The sequence below is a fragment of the Theropithecus gelada genome, chromosome 2, assembly GCF_003255815.1.
Source record: "Theropithecus gelada isolate Dixy chromosome 2, Tgel_1.0, whole genome shotgun sequence".
NCBI classification, from domain to species: domain Eukaryota; kingdom Metazoa; phylum Chordata; class Mammalia; order Primates; family Cercopithecidae; genus Theropithecus; species Theropithecus gelada.
Genome location: NC_037669.1, coordinates 82,024,378 through 82,042,744, shown reverse-complemented (window position 1 = coordinate 82,042,744; position 18,367 = coordinate 82,024,378). Strand labels below are relative to the sequence as shown.

Genomic DNA, 18,367 nt, shown 5'->3' with positions numbered 1-18,367 from the left:
CAAAAAAAAAAAAAAAAAAGTTCATTGTCATTTGTTCATAGTAACCCTGACTCAGGGGGTTTTGGAAGATTTCCAGTGGTCTCAATGGTATAAATCCTATGAAGGTGTCTTATTTGTTGAATTAGAGGTGAAAGCCTCATTCCTCACTCTTTTTTAGAAACAATTTAGTTTTTTTATTACACAGAATTTGTTGAGCAAAGTGCAACAGCCTAAGCCACAGCCAGCTCCACAAGAGCCCTTCCATGAGCCCTCAAGCTGGGATCTTGCGTATGTTTGTTGGAATGGACATTAGGTCTCCAAGTCCAGGCCTCTGATTTAGAAGGGTCAGGTGTGGTAGGAGAGAGGAGAGTCTTAGAGGGGCTGCTCCAGGGGGTCACACCTCTCGTGCCTTTTCGCTGGTGATCAAGTTCTGAGGCATTTACTGCATTGGCTGTTGTGGATCTAACTGATGTGTGCATGTGTGACACATGAAGCCCCAAGAGAAGGGCTGCCTGGCTAAGATGCACTTCCACGCTGATTACATGCGTGGGTGTTGAAAGCAGTGCTGGCTGAGCAGTGATCCCAGTGCAGTTTGACTTTGTTCTTTGCTCAAATAGGTGAAGGCGCATGGTCCCGGCCTCGAAGGTGGTCTTGTGGGCAAGCCTGCTGAGTTCACCATCGATACCAAAGGAGCTGGTACCGGAGGTCTGGGCTTAACGGTGGAAGGTCCATGCGAGGCCAAAATCGAGTGCTCCGACAATGGTGACGGGACCTGCTCAGTCTCTTACCTTCCCACAAAACCTGGGGAGTACTTCGTCAACATCCTCTTTGAGGAAGTCCACATACCTGGGTCTCCCTTCAAAGCCGACATTGAAATGCCCTTTGACCCCTCTAAAGTCGTGGCATCGGGGCCAGGTCTCGAGCATGGGAAGGTGGGTGAAGCTGGGCTCCTTAGCGTCGACTGTTCAGAAGCGGGACCAGGGGCCCTGGGCCTGGAAGCTGTCTCAGACTCGGGAGCAAAAGCCGAAGTCAGTATTCAGAACAACAAAGATGGCACCTACGCGGTGACCTACGTGCCTCTGACGGCCGGCATGTACACACTGACCATGAAGTATGGTGGTGAACTCGTGCCACACTTCCCCGCCCGGGTCAAGGTGGAGCCTGCCGTGGACACCAGCAGGATCAAAGTCTTTGGACCAGGGATAGAAGGGAAAGGTGGGTTTCATTTAAAAAAAAAAAAAAAAAAAAAAAGGCAAGCTGGGACTTAAGGGTTACCTGAAACTTGGAGCTGCAAACTCAGCCACGTGCAGGAGCCAGGTGACCTATGAGGCGGTGCTCACCTGTTCCCTCTGCCTCAGGGAGTGGTTGGGGGGCCCTGGTGAAGGTTGAGCACATTGCATTTCTGGGGACCGTGTTAGCTGACCCCTGTTTTCTGTTTCTCCATGGGGAACAGGACCTAGCATTGTCAGCAGAACCTCTAGTTTTTCTGGCAAAGCCCGAAATCTTGATTTTTCTCTAGAAACTCAACATACAACATGTTGGCATTTAATTGGAAAAAAGTTTAAAATGTGGTGTTGGCTAACACCTGCATGCTACACGGCAGGTTTGTCTTCAACCTTTAACCTGTCCTAGGGCCCTCAGTGTGAACAGTCATGTTGTCACTTAGCCATGGCTACTCTGGAAGGGACTGCTTTTGGGAGGGAGTGGGTTAATATTCTTGATTTCAGAGGTAGAAAAACCAGTTTTCCACCGTTACTGAAATTAGACTTCATGTGTCCTGAAGTGCCAAGAGCCTTGGTTCTGGGGTTTACTCTTGGGTCTGGGGTACTGGTGGCAGTGTTAGCTGTGTGCTTGCTCTGCAGATGTGTTCCGGGAAGCCACCACCGACTTTACGGTTGACTCTCGGCCACTGACCCAGGTTGGGGGTGACCACATCAAGGCCCACATTGCCAACCCCTCAGGGGCCTCCACCGAGTGCTTTGTCACAGACAATGCTGATGGGACCTACCAGGTGGAATACACACCCTTTGAGAAAGGTGAGCCACCCTGTCCTCGGACTGGACCCTTGTTCAGAGTTGTCCTTGGTCATTTCCTCCTGGTGGCTGGTACTGACACCTGCCCCATGTGCTAGGCCTGTCTTAGCAGGGCCACATGCAGAGTGACAGAGTGGAAGTCAGCCTCCGCAGCAGTCACCTACCCACTCAGTGCCTGGCTTGCTGGCCTTGTGTAATAGGTGGGCTGGGTTTAGCCTCAGTCTCACCTCAGCAGGTTATGGGGTAATGCCATGATGTTGCTCATTTGTGCCATTTTTCTTTGCGTATGAATTTCTTTCTTCTTGAGTATTAGGAATTATAAAAAATTTCAATAAATGGAAAAGCATAAAGAAAAAAATAAAAGTGCCATATATATCTCCACTACCTGGAGATCGGAAGCCTACAATATTGTGGCATAGATATTTTTAATCTTCTTGTAGATGTATGTTTCTTCTGTTTCGTGGGTTTCGCTTTTTCTTTTGGTTAATGGCTGGGTGGTGTTTTCCCAAATGCGGGTAGTCTGTTTAGGATAACTGACTTGAATATTTGCTTGGTTGGGATGGAGTGGCTTATGTGACTGCAGATAGATGGTTTGTATTATTTAAAAGTCAGATCATACCTACATTACTGTGGGTTTGTTTTCTTTTGTTTTTTTTTGAAACAGGATCTCACTCTGTCACCCAGGCTGGAGTGCAGTGGTGCAATCACAGCTCACTGCAGCCTCAACCTCCTGGGCTCAAATGATCCTCCTGCCTCAGTCCCCTGAGTGGCAGGAACTGCAGGTGTGCACCACCACACTCAGCTAATTTTTGTATTTTTTGTAGAGATGGGGTCTCGCCATGTTGCCCAGGCTGGCCTTGAACTCCTGGACTCAAGCGATCTACCCACTTTGGCCTCCCAAAGTGCTGGGATTATAGGTGTGAGCCACTGCCCCAAGCCACATTACTGTGTTTTTAACCCCCTTTTCCAAATAACATAGTATAGCATGCAGACTTGAATGCTAGATAAAACTCTGAAGTAGAGAATCATTTTTTCACAAATAGGGGATTTATGTGCAAATATGTGTTTCTGTTTCTTGTTTTGAACAGGTCTCCATGTAGTGGAGGTGACATATGATGATGTGCCTATCCCAAACAGTCCCTTCAAGGTGGCTGTCACTGAAGGCTGCCAACCATCTAGGGTACAAGCCCAAGGACCTGGATTGAAAGAGGCCTTTACCAACAAGCCCAATGTCTTCACTGTGGTTACCAGGTAGGCAAGGCCCTACATTTGGTGTCTTGAATCTCATTTTTATGGCTAGATTCTACTATGTGTCATAGTTTCCTAACTTTTGATAAGATGCATTTTTATTTTTATAATGTATATTTCCTTCTGTAGAGACTTATGTTACATAGAAAGACCAAGCATACCTAAAAAACATACCAAAGCACTAGATAATGGTCATGAAACTATTTAGCAAACTGGGACTGAATCAAGCTCTGTAACTTCATAATGTAAAAATTTGTAGCCAACCTTGTAAGTATTTTTATTAAAGTTGGTTGCAAGGCATATGCCTGTGTTGTACTTGCAGTCCTAGCCAGTGCAATTAGATAAGAAAAATAGGCTGGGCATGGTGGCTCACACCTGTAATCCCAGCACTTCAGGAGGCCCAGATGGGACATTTGCTTGAGGCCAGGAGTTTGAGACTAGCCTGGGCTTGCTAGTACATGCCTGTAATCCCAGCTACTACTTGGGAGGCTGAGGCATGCGAATTGCTTGAACCAGAGAGACATAGGTTGCAGTGAGTCAGGACCGCGCCACTGCACACCGGCCTGGGCAATGGAGTGAGACTGCCTCAAGAAAAAGGAAAATCAATGAAACATAAGCATTGAAAAGGAGGGGTCAGAGTGTCTTTATTTATATTATACTAATGTGAAATTCCCTTTGTGAGAGTGTATCGTAGTAATTGAATTGGGGTAGCTACATGGAATAGTTTATAAAGGGAATTTGCATGAATATTGGCAATAAGCAGACCAGCATAAATGGTGCATATTTCACTTTCTTTTCCATCCTTTCCAGAGGGGCAGGAATTGGTGGGCTTGGCATCACTGTTGAGGGACCATCAGAGTCAAAGATAAATTGCAGGGACAACAAGGATGGCAGCTGCAGTGCTGAGTACATTCCTTTCGCTCCGGGGGATTATGATGTTAATATCACATATGGAGGAGCCCACATCCCTGGTAAGCTCTTCCTCAGAGAGGACCCCAAAGAAGAATTGATTTTGCAGGAAAATGGGTTTGATTTTGCTTATCTCTCTGAGTGGGAAAAACAATCTGATATTTGTAATAGCAGCAAAAGGAAAAAAAAAAATCTCTACCTTATTTTGTGCTTGGCTCTTATAGACCTTATTCATGTGTCTTGGCTTCTTTTTTTCACTGACAATGCTAGTAGCTGATCAAGATATGCAGATTCAAATTCTTCTTTATAATTTCTTTTGTATTTAGTGATGTCGTGTACACTCACTGTGAAACAGGGTTTCTCAACTTTGGCACTATGTTTCTCAACTTTGGCACTCACTGTGAAACAGGGTTTCTCAACTTTTGGCCAGATGATTCTTTGTGGTGTGGGGCTGTCCTGTGCAATGTAGACTTTTGTCAGCATCCCTGGCCTGTACCTGCTAGATGCCCATAGCAGACTTCTCCTTCCCCATTCTTATTTGTAGCAACCAAAAATGTCTCTATATCTTGTCAGATGTCTTAAGGGACAAAATCACTTCAGGCTGAACCACCACTGTAAAGATTCAAACAATAAACAAATATATGACTTAAGTAGTGAAGGACCCTCCCCCATTTGTTTTGGGGGGAGGACTCTCCATAGGTTCTAGTTCTCTACTCAAATGATTGTCACCCCCACACATTTTATTTATTTATTTCAATAGCTTTTGGGGTACAAGTTGTTTGTGGTTACATGGATGAATTTTATAGTGGTGAATTCTGAGACCACCTCCCCCACCCCCATTTCTAAAAGGGCAGGTGAGTATGTGGTGTGGACACAAGACCAAGGACTGGGGCTGTTCTGGGCCACTTATGCCTCGTCTCAGGTGTGGTGTGAAGAGGGCAGAGCCCCACCCCAGGACCCCAGGAGCAGGAAAAGCCTCAGCGGAGGCTTGTTCTTCTCTCTCTGGGTCATGCTGAGAGGAGAAGGGCAGGCTGAGAGGCCCACTGCTGGGTTCTGGGTTGACTCTCAGGCAGCTGGAGTGTCCACTGACCACACATTTTCCTGATTCCATCCCTGCTTCCCCATTACCACATGGAAATGTGCACACACACTCACACTCACTGTCTTTCTCTCACACTGATCAGAAAATGTTGACATTCAACTCAGATTGATTCTACTTAGATATTCATTTAAGCCTCAAGTCATTTAAAACATGTTTCTCCTCAAACTTGTGCTTGTGGCTCATTCAATATAGATTTTTAAAATTCCCATAATCACTAGTCTAGGAGATTTCAGCTTTGGGCAAGACAAAGTTCCTGCCCTCAGGGAGCTTACTGTCTAGGGCTTATACAACTAAAACTTGTGATGACTGCTATGAAGAACGAGAATGGGGCTCGGTGACAGAATTCAGAGCTACGGGCTCCTTTTGGAGTTTTGTAACACTTGCATTAGGAGAGAGTTGGGCACAGAGAACGAGTAGAAGGCTGCTCCCAGGAGGGGTGATGTGGTGGCTCCGACCTGGCAGGCAACAGCGGAGATGAACATCTCCTGGTTTTTGTGGCAATGAAACTTTTTGACTATGGGGAAAGGCTGGTGAATGCCACCAGCTTCCGAATGCCCCTTACAGAAAGGGGTCAGAGTTTGTCCCCTGTGGCCCACCTGTGAGCTTAAAGTAAATGGCCATCTTTGAGCATAACAACAGAAAAAACATTCATTTGTGGTTTTCCCATCAGGTGTGGATGGTGCCTTTTTATGTTTCAGGCTCTCTGTTGCCTCCCAGAGACAGCCAAATGCCAGCTTTTCCAGAACCCCAGAACTTTCCCAGGTGGAAACATTTAGTGAAGTGTTGGTTGGTTTTCTTAGCGTCAGGCTTCTTAGCTAAGGCAACCCATGGGGGTACTGCCGTGAAACCGTCGGCGACCTGCCAGCTTCTAATTTCTGGGTGCTTAAATATTAGCCCAGTTTTTCCTGGCCTGGTTAAAAACCCGGAGTGGAGTTATTTTTAACAACGTGTCCTGTCTTACCCATAATGGCGTGTTGATTTCCTGTGGTAGGCCAGCTGTGGTCGGTTGGTGGCGGCTGCCTAGACCACTGGATTGACTGGGGTTCAGAGTGCATGAGGAAGAAGGGCTGGCATAAGGGAATGCTGACATGTGTCTGGGCATGGAATAAGGGAGTGGCGGATAATGCTTGGGGTCTGCCATCTTGGACAGTTTATCTTACCCGGGTTTGTTGATTCTTGGCTACTCTCATGCTGAGTTCAGACAACTTCTAGTGGAGGCTCTGACTTAAAGATTGGTCTCAGAGGTAGTCCCTTGCCGTCAGCTGTTGACGTTGAAATCCTCAACTGTCACTCTCTAAAGTAAAGCCCCCTTTTGTTCCTCTCACCCCAGTGTGGAGGCCTGTGCTTGTTTGCCAGGGCCAGCCATTTATTTCATGTAGCTAAAGTCCTGGATGCTGTTGAAACCCATCTGTTGTTAGAAAGCCGGAGACTCAGTTCTTTGTGTGTCTTATCTACCATCTCTACTTCTACAAAGTATAAACTCTCTGAGATGCAAAGCAGAGAGCCCTCAGCTTTCACGGCAGTCATTAACTTTGCCAGATACCATGGGGAGCACCAGGACGCCCGTGCAAGGCAAGAGGTGCATGTGGCCCCTTGACGATGGGCGTGGTAGCCTGAGGCATGCTGCAGGTACCCTGGATGGGGAGGTCCCCCCTCCACAGAGAAGTCCATGAGTGTCCATGGCCCAGCCCTTGTTTCTCTGTTGAGCACTTCTCTAGCAAATCGCTATCTCCTTTCCTCGACTCCTCTGTGCTTCATCTTTAAAACGGACACCCACAAGGAGTCAGAGGCCCTAAGGGTCCCCCGTGGAGTCAGCCATGCAGCAGGAACTCAGCTTACACTCAGGAAGACAGTGAGGCTTCACCAGGTGGCTGGATGACTGAGAAGGCCGAGTGTGGTCAGAAGGTGCCAGCTGCATTGGAGGGAGAGGAGTCTGGGGGACACATGGGAGCCATTTGTGGGAGACAGGGCTGGATGTGGGCTGCAGGGCCTGCCCATCTCTCTCCATTCTGTTCTTCCACCACTAGGCTTCCTCCTTCAGTTTCTCCAGCAGCCTGTCTCCTCCCTCACCTCTGGGCTCCTGCATGTGTTGAGGCCTCTCTGAAGCATCTCTCCATCTGCTCCCTCTTGTGCTGCAACTGAGATGTTACTGGAAAGCTTTCTCTGGTCTTACGCAGACCAGGTTGATTGCCTACTGAGTGCTCCACCTTCCACACCCCCAATACGTTATGTAGGATGTTAGAGTGACTTGCTTGCCTCATCCTTCTCCTGCATTGTGCTTTCCCGGGGTGGGGGGGTGGCGGTTGTTAACTACTCAGGATCCAGCACCTGGCACAACATCTGCATGTAGTAGGTGCTCTGTGAGAATGGTTGACAACAATGAGTGGGTGCATAAGCAGTGCACACAGTGAGGCAGGAGGAGCTGACCGAGGCCTGCATGGCCGAGGTCCCAGGGGAGCAGCAGTGCCATTCTGGGTGTGCACAAGGTAGTCTCCAGTTCCCAGCTTGTGCTCAGAATCCCATGACCTCTCTTCCAGGCAGCCCCTTCAGGGTTCCTGTGAAGGATGTTGTGGACCCCAGCAAGGTCAAGATTGCCGGCCCTGGGCTGGGCTCAGGCGTCCGAGCCCGTGTCCTGCAGTCCTTCACAGTGGACAGCAGCAAGGCTGGCCTGGCTCCGCTGGAAGTGAGGGTCCTGGGCCCACGAGGTAAGTATGCACCCTGCCTTCCTGCAGACATTCATCTGCCCCAGGCAGGGGCAGCCGTGACCCAGAGCAGATGCTTTGCTTTTGAGTTTGCTCATGAGCTTAAAATTAAATTTAAAAAAATTACTTTATTGTTTCATGTTCTATTTAAACAGTAGAAATTCCTGCTTACAAGTAAGCAGGCTTGTTATTTCTCCAGTGATCTGTCCCCCCATTTAATAATACGGCTATCAGTTTCTTAGATGAAGCAGCAGTATTTGGGCTCTCATATGTAATATGGTGGCGACTGTTTCATTATGTGTTTCAGCATTTGTGAGGGGGCGGGTTGGTCTGGATGTGGCGGATGGTGGGGTTTGGAAGTGATAAGTCATTGAGATACCTTGGTGTCCATGTGGTACATACCAGAACCTGTGGGAATGCCAGGTACATGATGCACGTGATATGTGGCTTTGTCATTGTCTCAATTCCCCAGAGACAGAGGGTGTCTTGGGGAATGGGCTTTGTTGGCAATTTGGCCTGCCCTGTTGGCAGCCTGGAACTTGGGTTTGGTAAGGCTAGCGGGCCATATGGGGACAAAGCCCTGAAGGGCATTGGAACTTGCCTTTTTTGGTAAGTGACCATGTTTCTTCCTTCAGCACCTAAAATTGCTTTTCTCCCGCATAGAGGACAGTGTGCCTAATTTCTTACATAATCTGGATTTTCCTCCCCAGTGATATATTCTTGGATTCACAGAAGTGGCAAATGGGGATTTCCCTCTTTGAAGAGGAACCTTCTCCTTCATGGAGTTCAGCAGGAGGTTATGTCCTTTGAAGCTCAGGGCAGAAGTGGTTTGGGGCAAATGAGGTCATGGGGCTGGGATCAGATTCTGTGAAGTTACAGAGCTTCAGGACCTGCATGCGTTTGTGTGCATGTATGTGTCCCTGTGTATGTGTGAATGAAAGAGGGAGAAAAAAAGAAAGAAAGAGAAGCTTTACTTGGATATCTGCCTCCGTTATGAAGGACTCTCAAGTAACAGCCTTTTGATTTTAGCTGATGGCACGGATTCCCAGTCATGGCGCAGCCCCTTGAAAGCCCTTTCAGAGTTCTTTAAAGGTGACCCGAAGGGTGACTTTAATGAGAAAGGTTTGCATTTTCCCATGGCTGCTGAATTATGTAACCCAAATGCTTCTTGCTGGCCTCACTTTAAAATTGGCTTACACCTGCCTCATCTGCTTTGCTTAATGAGCATGCCATGCTTTGATTAACCTACCCTGGAGTTGGCCCATCCTTGACTCTCACGTCGGAAACTGGGATCTGGACTCTGCAACCCAGTGCATGCCTTGATGATGTTTTAGCGTAATCTCCAACATCTCCACAGGCTTCATCTTGAGGGTCCCCTTGCCCCATGAGATTGGCACCATCACCTGCCCTGCATCTATGCCCCAGCATGCTGGTACCACAGTGTTCTTTACTCAAAGGTGGCCACAAGTCTTGACTAGCCAGCCCATTGGTTAATTTTTGCTTTTCACAGTTCTGGACTCTTTGGCAGTGTCTCAGCTGTAGAGTAAAATTGCCACATCCTAAGCATGCCTAACCAGCTTGAAAGGTTATAGCGTGTCTTCAACATGCATCATCCACGTACACCCTCCAGCAGCAAGCACAGGCAGTCTCCTTAATTATACTCTAGGGCAGACTGAGTGTATTTTAGCCAACAGAAAGCTAAAGGTGTCTCTTGGGGTCATTTCTGCAACCATGAATTGGGGTTCCTATGATTTTTTCAGGCCTGTGATTATGGTTGCTTGCCTTTAGGTTATTCATCAGTGGAAACCAATAGCTCTTGGGGATGGATGTGATCCTATTTCAAACTTAGCCAAGGGTGAAGTAAAGGTGAAGCCAGGCTCCTCCTTAAACCTCTCATCTCTGTCCTCAGGCCTGGTGGAGCCAGTGAACGTGGTAGACAATGGGGATGGCACACACACAGTAACCTACACTCCATCTCAGGAGGGACCTTATATGGTCTCAGTTAAATATGCTGATGAAGAGATTCCTCGCAGGTAAGCTCCATCCATCCACCCATCCATTCCTCTGTCAGTCTATCTGTCCACCCTTGCATTCCTCCATCATTCCATACACCCATCCATTCCTCCACCAGTCCATCCATCCACCCATCCATTCCTCCCATTCCTCCCATCAGTCCATCAACCCATCCATTCCTCCATCATTCCCTCCATCCACCCATCCATTCCTCCATCAGTCCATCCATCCATCCATCCATCCATCCATCCATCCATCCATCCATCCATTCTTTCATCATTCCATCAATCCACCCACCCATTCCTCCATCAGTCCATCCATCCACTCATCCATTCCTCCGTCAGTCCATTCATCCACCCATTCATTCCTCCATCAGTCCATCCATCCCTCCACCAGTCCATCCACCCATCCATTCCTCCATCAGTCCATCTACCCATCCATCGAGGCAGCAAGTGTTACATAGAACCTGCAACTTGTCACCACACACTAGCTTTGATATTTGTGGCTCCCACTCTCTCGCTCCCCCAATTCCTTTCAGACATCTTTAGTTTAAAGGTAAGCTGAAATTAAGAAGTTAGAAATTCTAACCAGTTGTGGTGGGATTCGCCTGTAATCCCAGCTACTTGGGAGACTGAACTGGGAGGATCACTTCAGCCCAAAAGTTTGAGGCCAGCCTGGGCAACATAGACCCTCCCCTGACATCTCTTTTAAAAAAAGCACTAGTAGTAGTAGTAGTAGAGAATCATTGAAAAAATAAAGAATTTATTAGTTTATTAGAGGTTTCCTTTTGGTGTTTTGGGACAGGACAAAGGTCTTTACTTCAGGGTTTGCTTGATAAAAGCATTTCCAGAAGGTTTTATGTAGAAACCTTCTTCCTTGCTGATATTAATTTTTAAAAAATGTTACATAAGTTCTTCACCTCTTGGAACAATCTCTAAGTGTTTTCTTTTCTTTTTTTAAAAAATCATGCCCCTTAAGATGAAAAACTTTCACCCATATCCCCTAACACATATTTTATATAGAGATAAGCATATTAGCTCTATCTATGTCAAAATGTGTAATTTATAAATGACATTTGTATATTGTTTTACTAATATACCATGTACCATATGAAGTATACTAAATATAGAATAATTATAGATACAGAATATAGAATAAGATGAGATATAAATATTAAAATGAAGTTCCAGTATTCTTTCCATTTGGTGACCATCATCTTAGCATAACAAAACTGGGCTAAATGTGTTTAGCGCTGTATTTCCCAAACTAATTTGTGAGCTCTTCCTCCCGAAACTATTTGTATCCCTTGGAACAGAGGTCCCCAACCCTTGGAGCGTGAACTGGTACGGGTGCATGGCATGTTAGGAATTGGGCCGCACAGTGATGGGTGAGCAGTCATTACCGCCTGAGCTCCATCTCCTGTCAGATCAGCGGCTGCATTAGATTCTCGTAGGAGTGTGAACCCTATTGTGAACTGCACATGAGAGGGATCTAGATTGTGCGCTTCTTATGAGAATCTAACTAATGGCTGATGATCTGAGGTGCAACAGTTTTATCCCAAAAGCATTCCCCCACCACGCCCCCTGGTCTTCCACGAAACCAGTCCCTAGTGCCAAAAAGGTTGGGGACTGCTGCCTTGGAACACACTCAGGGCAAAACCAGTCTGTCATGTAATGGTTACTACCTCATAGTTGTAAATTTCTGCTGGACTTAGGCACCTTGACTAACTCACTATCTTATCTACTGTAGAAACCCCCTTTTCCATCCCACTCATGTGTAAGAAAAGTTAGATGCAGCTGGGTTGACACGTATCTTTACTGACTAGGGTGTGTGTGTGTGTTTATCAAGTCCCTTCAAGGTCAAGGTCCTTCCCACATATGATGCCAGCAAAGTGACCGCCAGTGGCCCCGGCCTTAGTTCCTATGGTGTGCCTGCCAGTCTACCTGTGGACTTTGCAATCGATGCCCGAGATGCCGGGGAAGGCCTGCTTGCTGTTCAGATAACGGTAACTTGGAGTTATTTTTCGAGCCAAACCTTAATCCTAAGACTTCATTTCCAGGCCAGATTTAAGAACAAGGGTTTCAATAACCGATTTCTGTGCAAGTTGTTTGTTAGATTTTCCCACCAAAGAGTCAGTAAATGTGCAGAAGCATAAGCAGCTCGCCTGAGAGATTTGAGAGTGTAGCTCCAAGAACCACTTTTTGGTGAATTTTCATGTTTTTTTTACTACATCTATTCCTATGTTTTTATTTTTGTTTTTTTAAAGATGGGGTTTCACCATCTTGCCCAGTCTGGTCTTGAACTCTCCTGGGCTCAAGCAATCAGCCTGCCTCAGCCTCCCAAAGTGCTGGGATTACAGGCATGAGACACTGTGCCCGTCCCCTATGTTTTTATTTTTAAATGTTTTAAATTACTCTTTGGATCTGTTAAGACTAAGTTATGCTGCATACTGCAGTAAACCTTAAAATAAGAGTAACTGAAATAAATGAGATTATTCTCTCTTGTTAAGGAAACCCAGGTTAAGCCACCTGGGTGCCCTGTACCTCACCAAGGAGGTCGGCTCCATCTCTCTGCTCCTTTACCTAGCATGTGACTTTTATCCTTAAGGTCTTCTCCTGGACCACAAGGCTGCCAGTGCTCTGGCCATCATATCCACGTGGCAGGCCAGAAGGAGGAAGAAAGAAGGGAAAAAGGGGTCCTCCCAGCTCAGTTGGCTCTCTTAAGCAGCCCTGCCAAAAATCTATCTTAGACTTCCATTCCCTTCTGATTTGTCGGGGGTTGGCCACAAGTCACATTACCTAGTGGCAAGGATGCTAGGAAGTGGAGTCCCATTTTCTGGGAGCAGTGCACCTAGCTAAGAGTTACAGTCCTATTAATAAAGAGAAAAGGGAGACTGGATGCAGTGGTGTGTGAGCAGAAGCCTCTGCCTCCTCCCCTCCCTACATTCCAGAGGATTTCGAGCTAGAACACTCTTGGTTCACCTGACAACAAAGTTACTAAAAATTGGCTGTGTCTGTCATGGTGTTAAAGGGATCTGTGACCCTCTACTCTCCCTACAAAAAAAAACAAAATAAAACTAGATTGTATTAAGCCATCCATTCTGTCTCTCCACTAGAGGCACTAATAGGAAAATATGTCAAGGTTTTCCATGAATGTTTTCTACATCTTGACAATATCCTAAATAGCATTTCTCTATGATCCACAGGACCAAGAAGGAAAACCCAAAAGAGCCATTGTCCATGACAATAAAGATGGCACATATGCTGTCACCTACATCCCCGACAAGACTGGGCGCTATATGATTGGGGTCACCTACGGGGGTGACGACATCCCACTTTCTCCTTATCGCATCCGAGCCACACAGACGGGTGATGCCAGCAAGTGCCTGGCCACGGGTGAGTACAGAGCATCTCAAGGTCAGGAGCACGGGCTTTGCAATCAGAAAGCCGGGCTGTAGCCCTTCTCTGTGATTTACAAGCTACATGATCTGGGCATGTTGCTCGACCTCACTGAACTTCAGTTTGACATAGATTGAAGCTCTTCATTTTTATTTGGAGAACATTTAGATCCAAGAAGCTCTTCTAAGAAGCTCTTCTAAGGAACAGAGACTGTTGTACAGGGTTATTGCAAAGATCAGATGAGGTCAGGCATGAAAAATGCTTAGCACGGTGCCAGATACATGATAACTATTATTATATGCTTTTGAAGTGTTGAGAACCCAACTCTGATGGCGGCTCCCATGAAAAGCAGCAAATTTCTGCCTTTTATGAATAGATAGTTACTCAGCATTCATTCAAGAGCGTTTCAGGTCAGCATTAGAGAAACACATTTAAGGATCTAGGTTTTTTTCGTCATGCATGTGTAAACCCCTCAGGAATTCTCCATGAATATTTGAGCGTCACAGTTTCTTTGGTTTCTTTCTTTTTTTTCTCTCTCTCCTTCTTCCTTCAGTTTCTAAGACACAACTATTGACTGTCACAGGCCTTTTCTTTTTTTTTGAGATGGAGTCTTGCTCTGTTGCCCAGGCTGGAGTGCAGTGACGCAATCTCAGCTCACTGCAGCCTCAGCCTCCTGAGTAGCTGGGACCACAGGTGCCCACCACCATGCCCGGCTAAGGTTTGTATTTTTAGTGGAGACAGGGTTTCACCATAATTGGCCAGGCTGGTCTCAAACTCCTAGCCTCAAGTGATCCACCCTCCTCGGCCTCCCAAAGTACTGGGATTACAGGTGAGCCACCGTGCCTGAACGGCCTTTCAGTTTTTAAGAACAGCCCTTGGGCAGCTCAGTGCTGCTGCTCAAGCAGATTTCAAAACATGAATCCCCATCTCTAAAATGAGACAGATTTACTTCTTTTTAAATAAGTAGACTAAGCACAGGACCACCCTTCATGTGTTTTGTTTCTCTCATAGCGCATCTTTTTTTGAATGGAGAAAATCTGGGCTTTCACAGCAAGGTTGTGAGTTGTTTAGTGTGGCCCTTTTTGGCTCACCCATGGCAAAAAACGGAGAAATTTTGGAATGCTGGCCAGTCCACCACCTCCTAGGTCTATGCAGCTGCCAGCGACAACCTGATCATCTTTACTAATTGATGGCATGTTAACGTTGGATGGGGACTTCCCCATTGCCTTCCAGGCCCTATTTCCTCCCCCAGCTTGGGCAGAATCCTGAGCTGAATACTTGCCTTTTGGCTACACCTTTGCCTTTGGCTAAACCAAGGGTCTGTCATTCAGTGCCTTCCACAGATTGACTCCAGTCTTGTCTTCCACTACTCCCTGAACAAACTGTTCTGGCCACCCTCCCTGTTACTCCTACGCACTTGGCTCATATTTGCCAACGTGCTTTTAGTTCATGCTGTTCTGCATTTCCTGATGTATGGATCCTGTGTAAAGGGGCGCCAGAAATCAGAGAGAGACTGGTCACTGGGGAGAGGTTGCAAGTATCCCTTAGCTAACAGAACCCATCCTTCCGGGTTCAGCCATGTTTCCTTTCTTTAGGAAGCCCTTTGTCAGTGTGGCAACCCTGGTATATAAATTCTTAGGACCTTTGCCTAGATATGCTGCCAGACACTTCCCCGAGGAACAGTGTGTTATTTTTTCTGTAACTTAGTTCCTCTTCAGCATTTCCACTGCAGTTGGAACTGTCATTCTTGGTGCCTGGCCCTATTAGCATCTTGAGAGCAGGGACTGTGTCTTACCCACCTTTATGTGTACCTGGCACTTAAGAAAATGCCCAATATGTTTGTTGAAAGGTGACCTTCCATTGCCATACCTTTAAATGCTGGCAAACCCAGGCTAACCTTTAGTCAACACTCAGAGCTTATAGATGCTCCTTATTTAGTAAGTAATTGATGAAGTAACCCTTTGAGCAACACCTGATTAGGGGATCTTTGGGATATCCCTCTGAATGGCAGCAGTTGAAGGCCTAACATTTACAGGCACAGACAGCATGGATGGGTGTGATTTGTTCTTGGGCCTCCAGGACGTGTGTCCATACTTCCATTCTCTTCCCCTGAACTCTTCTCCAGGTCCTGGAATCGCCTCCACTGTGAAAACTGGCGAAGAAGTAGGCTTTGTGGTTGATGCCAAGACTGCCGGGAAGGGGAAAGTGACCTGCACGGTTCTGACCCCAGATGGCACTGAGGCCGAGGCCGATGTCATCGAGAATGAAGATGGAACCTATGACATCTTCTACACAGCTGCCAAGCCAGGCACATATGTGATCTATGTGCGCTTCGGTGGTGTTGATATTCCTAACAGCCCCTTCACTGTCATGGTAAGGGAAATTCCTTCTCCAGAGCTTGCTGTTATTGGTGGAAACTGTAACAGCTGCCATTTGTTGAACCTTGACCAGGATATCCTCTTCCACTTTTTTTTCCCCTTTGGAAATTTCATTAAGCAGTTGTGACCTTGTAGAGTCCCAGAGTAATCTCTAGAAACTCAGAAACCCTTTGGCTCTAAGGGTTTTTAGGGAATCTTACTGACCACCAAGGTGTCTATCATAATAAGGGACTTGGGCAGTATCCTGGCCTAAGCTGAGGCGTTTTGAAAGATAACTCCTCAGAAAAACACACCTTTACGAAAATGTTTCTACATAAAACATGACAGGTTTTTAACCTGCCAGCTCTTCCTTCTTCCGTCTTCATGGCCATTCTCCATGGCTGGAGGAGAGAGCTTCCTGATGCTGTTTTGTTTGGAGACTTGACTCTGATAACCCAGGATTCAAAGTACCTCCACTTGTGTTTTGGAAAGATTCACAGTTTATGTATGAGGGGGAAATACCTTGTCTTTTGCAGCGAGGAACATCTGGAATAGAAGGAGGAAACCATTATGCAAACATCTGGGTTAGTGAATGACCAAGGTCTTTCATTTTCAATTCTGAGTGACTTATAGATCTTCCTCTGATTATTTATTTTTGTTATTGCATAATAGATCTTCCTGTGAATATTCTTCAACCAGGAAAGGGATTAGAAACCTCAGGGGCATTACCTCACTGAACCCTCAAAACCAAGCATCGTTGGGCTTTTTTTTTTTTTTTTTACAAATGAAGTGTGCTTAGTCTAGACAGACACCAAGTACCATGCTGTCATCCTCACTGGTGTCCTTTGATACTGCCATCAGCAGCCGCACTTGACCACAAGGTTCATAGGCCCTTCATGTTTTTAATGACCTGGCCTTCTTCACAGCCTACAAAGCACCTTCTAATTATTTCATTTTGTGCAGTAATGGAGAGGTGCATGATGACTCCTTTCTAAACAGAAGCTCAGGGACTTTCTTCCAAACAGTCTATACTCTGTTGTAGCTTTGTTCCCTTCCATCGATGTTTGTTTATCCGTAAACAGCGTGCCAGAGATCTGGAGGCTCTTTTATGTCTCAAGTATGTAAACACTTGTCAACTTTTGACATTGTTCATTTAAGAGTGTTTTTCTTCTGTAGGAAGAAGGAAATACAGCTGGGAAGTTGATGTCGTTATTCACAGAGAAGGGTACCAGTTGTAGTCTTCAGAATCTGTTTTTAGCCCATACTGGGTTTTATCTGGTTGGTTAGAATTAGGTAGGAGGGAAAAGCAGCCAACCACCGAGCAGTGGTCATGGGCCTGCTGGTGCGATGAGTTGGGGGTAAGAGAAGACCATATTGGGAAGGTCTAAGTGAGAAAGTCAGAGTAAAAAAATTGAGGACCCTTGTTACAGAAGTGGAGGCTTCCAAACTCAGTAAGAATAAGTGTCTCCTAGCCCTTGAATACACACAAAGCAAGAATATTTTGTGTTTACCCACTGCCCCCTGACCACTGCTGAAGGCAGAAAGGGACGATCACCCACAGTACCTACAGTACCTGGTTTGGGTCTTTATTCTCTCATTCCAGGGAGAGAACCTTAACTGGATGGACTGACTGACTGTTCATTGGCTTTGGTTGGGTAGATTCCCTGCGTCTCACTATAAGTTTGAGGCCAAAAAGGACACTGACCCACACTGCAGTCATAGCAAATGTCTCAAGGAGACCCACACTGGTGTGAGCCATCACGCCCAGCCAGGAGCATTAAATCTAAGATTTGTTGAAAATGAATTTATAAAAAACTTTAAAAACATTAACTGCTGAGCATGGTGGCTCACGTCTGAAATCTCAGCACTTTGGGAGGCCAAGGTGAGAGGATTGCTGGAGCCCAGGAGTTTAAGACCAGCCTGGGCAACACAGTGAGACCCCCATCTCTACCAAAAAAAAAAATTAGCCTGGTGTGGTGCACACCTCTAGTCCCAACTACTCAGGAGGCTGAGGTGGGAGGATCGCCTGAGCCCAGAAGGTTGAGGCTGTAATAAGCTAAGACTGCACCGCTGCACTCCAGCTTGGATGACAGAGCAAAACTCTGCCTCAAAAAAAATTAAATAATTAACCACAGTAGACATTTATCAAGTGAAAAAAGACCTTTTTCCTAATTCTGTGCTGCAGAGATGCCTCGTGTTAGTTTTTACCTGCTTACACTTCACACACCTCAGTTTCATGCCTGGGATCACACTGTACATATTGCTTTCGCACCTTGCTTCCTTCCCTCAGTGTGCCATAGATACCCTTACATATTGATTCATTGGACCTGACTGCTGTGTTCCACTGGACAGACTCACCAGAATTTATTTGATCCAACCCCTTCCAGATGGATGTTAGGTTGCTTTAGTTTTGCATGACCACAGACGGCGCCAGTCAAGGTCCTTACACACATCAGTTACCTATGGAGCCTCTTGCCAGCGTAGGTCTGCTTGCCAGAAGTGGGGTTGTGGGCTCACAGGGCATGCACATCTGACAGTCAAAGAGAGGTCACCAACTTGCCTTCCAAAAGGGCAGTAAGAAAGTGTCCTTCGCTAGAGCGAGCAGCTCACTGCGGTTCAAGATGGA

At 46.4% G+C, this 18,367-nt stretch overlaps 1 protein-coding gene across 6 annotated transcripts in view; it reads left to right on the top strand.

Annotated features, from left to right (window-relative positions):
- The window catches only part of FLNB (filamin B), a 168,409-nt gene that overhangs the window by 119,102 nt on the left and 30,940 nt on the right, over window positions 1–18,367 (top strand). For 5 of the 6 annotated variants that reach the window (XM_025373982.1, XM_025373978.1, XM_025373974.1 and 2 more), the window contains 9 exons: window positions 597–1,194; window positions 1,842–2,015; window positions 3,101–3,263; window positions 4,071–4,231; window positions 7,809–7,976; window positions 9,883–10,006; window positions 11,835–11,991; window positions 13,192–13,381; window positions 15,510–15,757. In XM_025373982.1, coding sequence (XP_025229767.1) covers window positions 597–1,194; window positions 1,842–2,015; window positions 3,101–3,263; window positions 4,071–4,231; window positions 7,809–7,976; window positions 9,883–10,006; window positions 11,835–11,991; window positions 13,192–13,381; window positions 15,510–15,757 — 1,983 coding nt within the window. Of the gene's footprint in view, window positions 1–596; window positions 1,195–1,841; window positions 2,016–3,100; window positions 3,264–4,070; window positions 4,232–7,808; window positions 7,977–9,002; window positions 9,096–9,882; window positions 10,007–11,834; window positions 11,992–13,191; window positions 13,382–15,509; window positions 15,758–18,367 lie in introns of all 6 variants that reach the window. The other variant, XM_025373970.1, reaches the window with a different exon arrangement.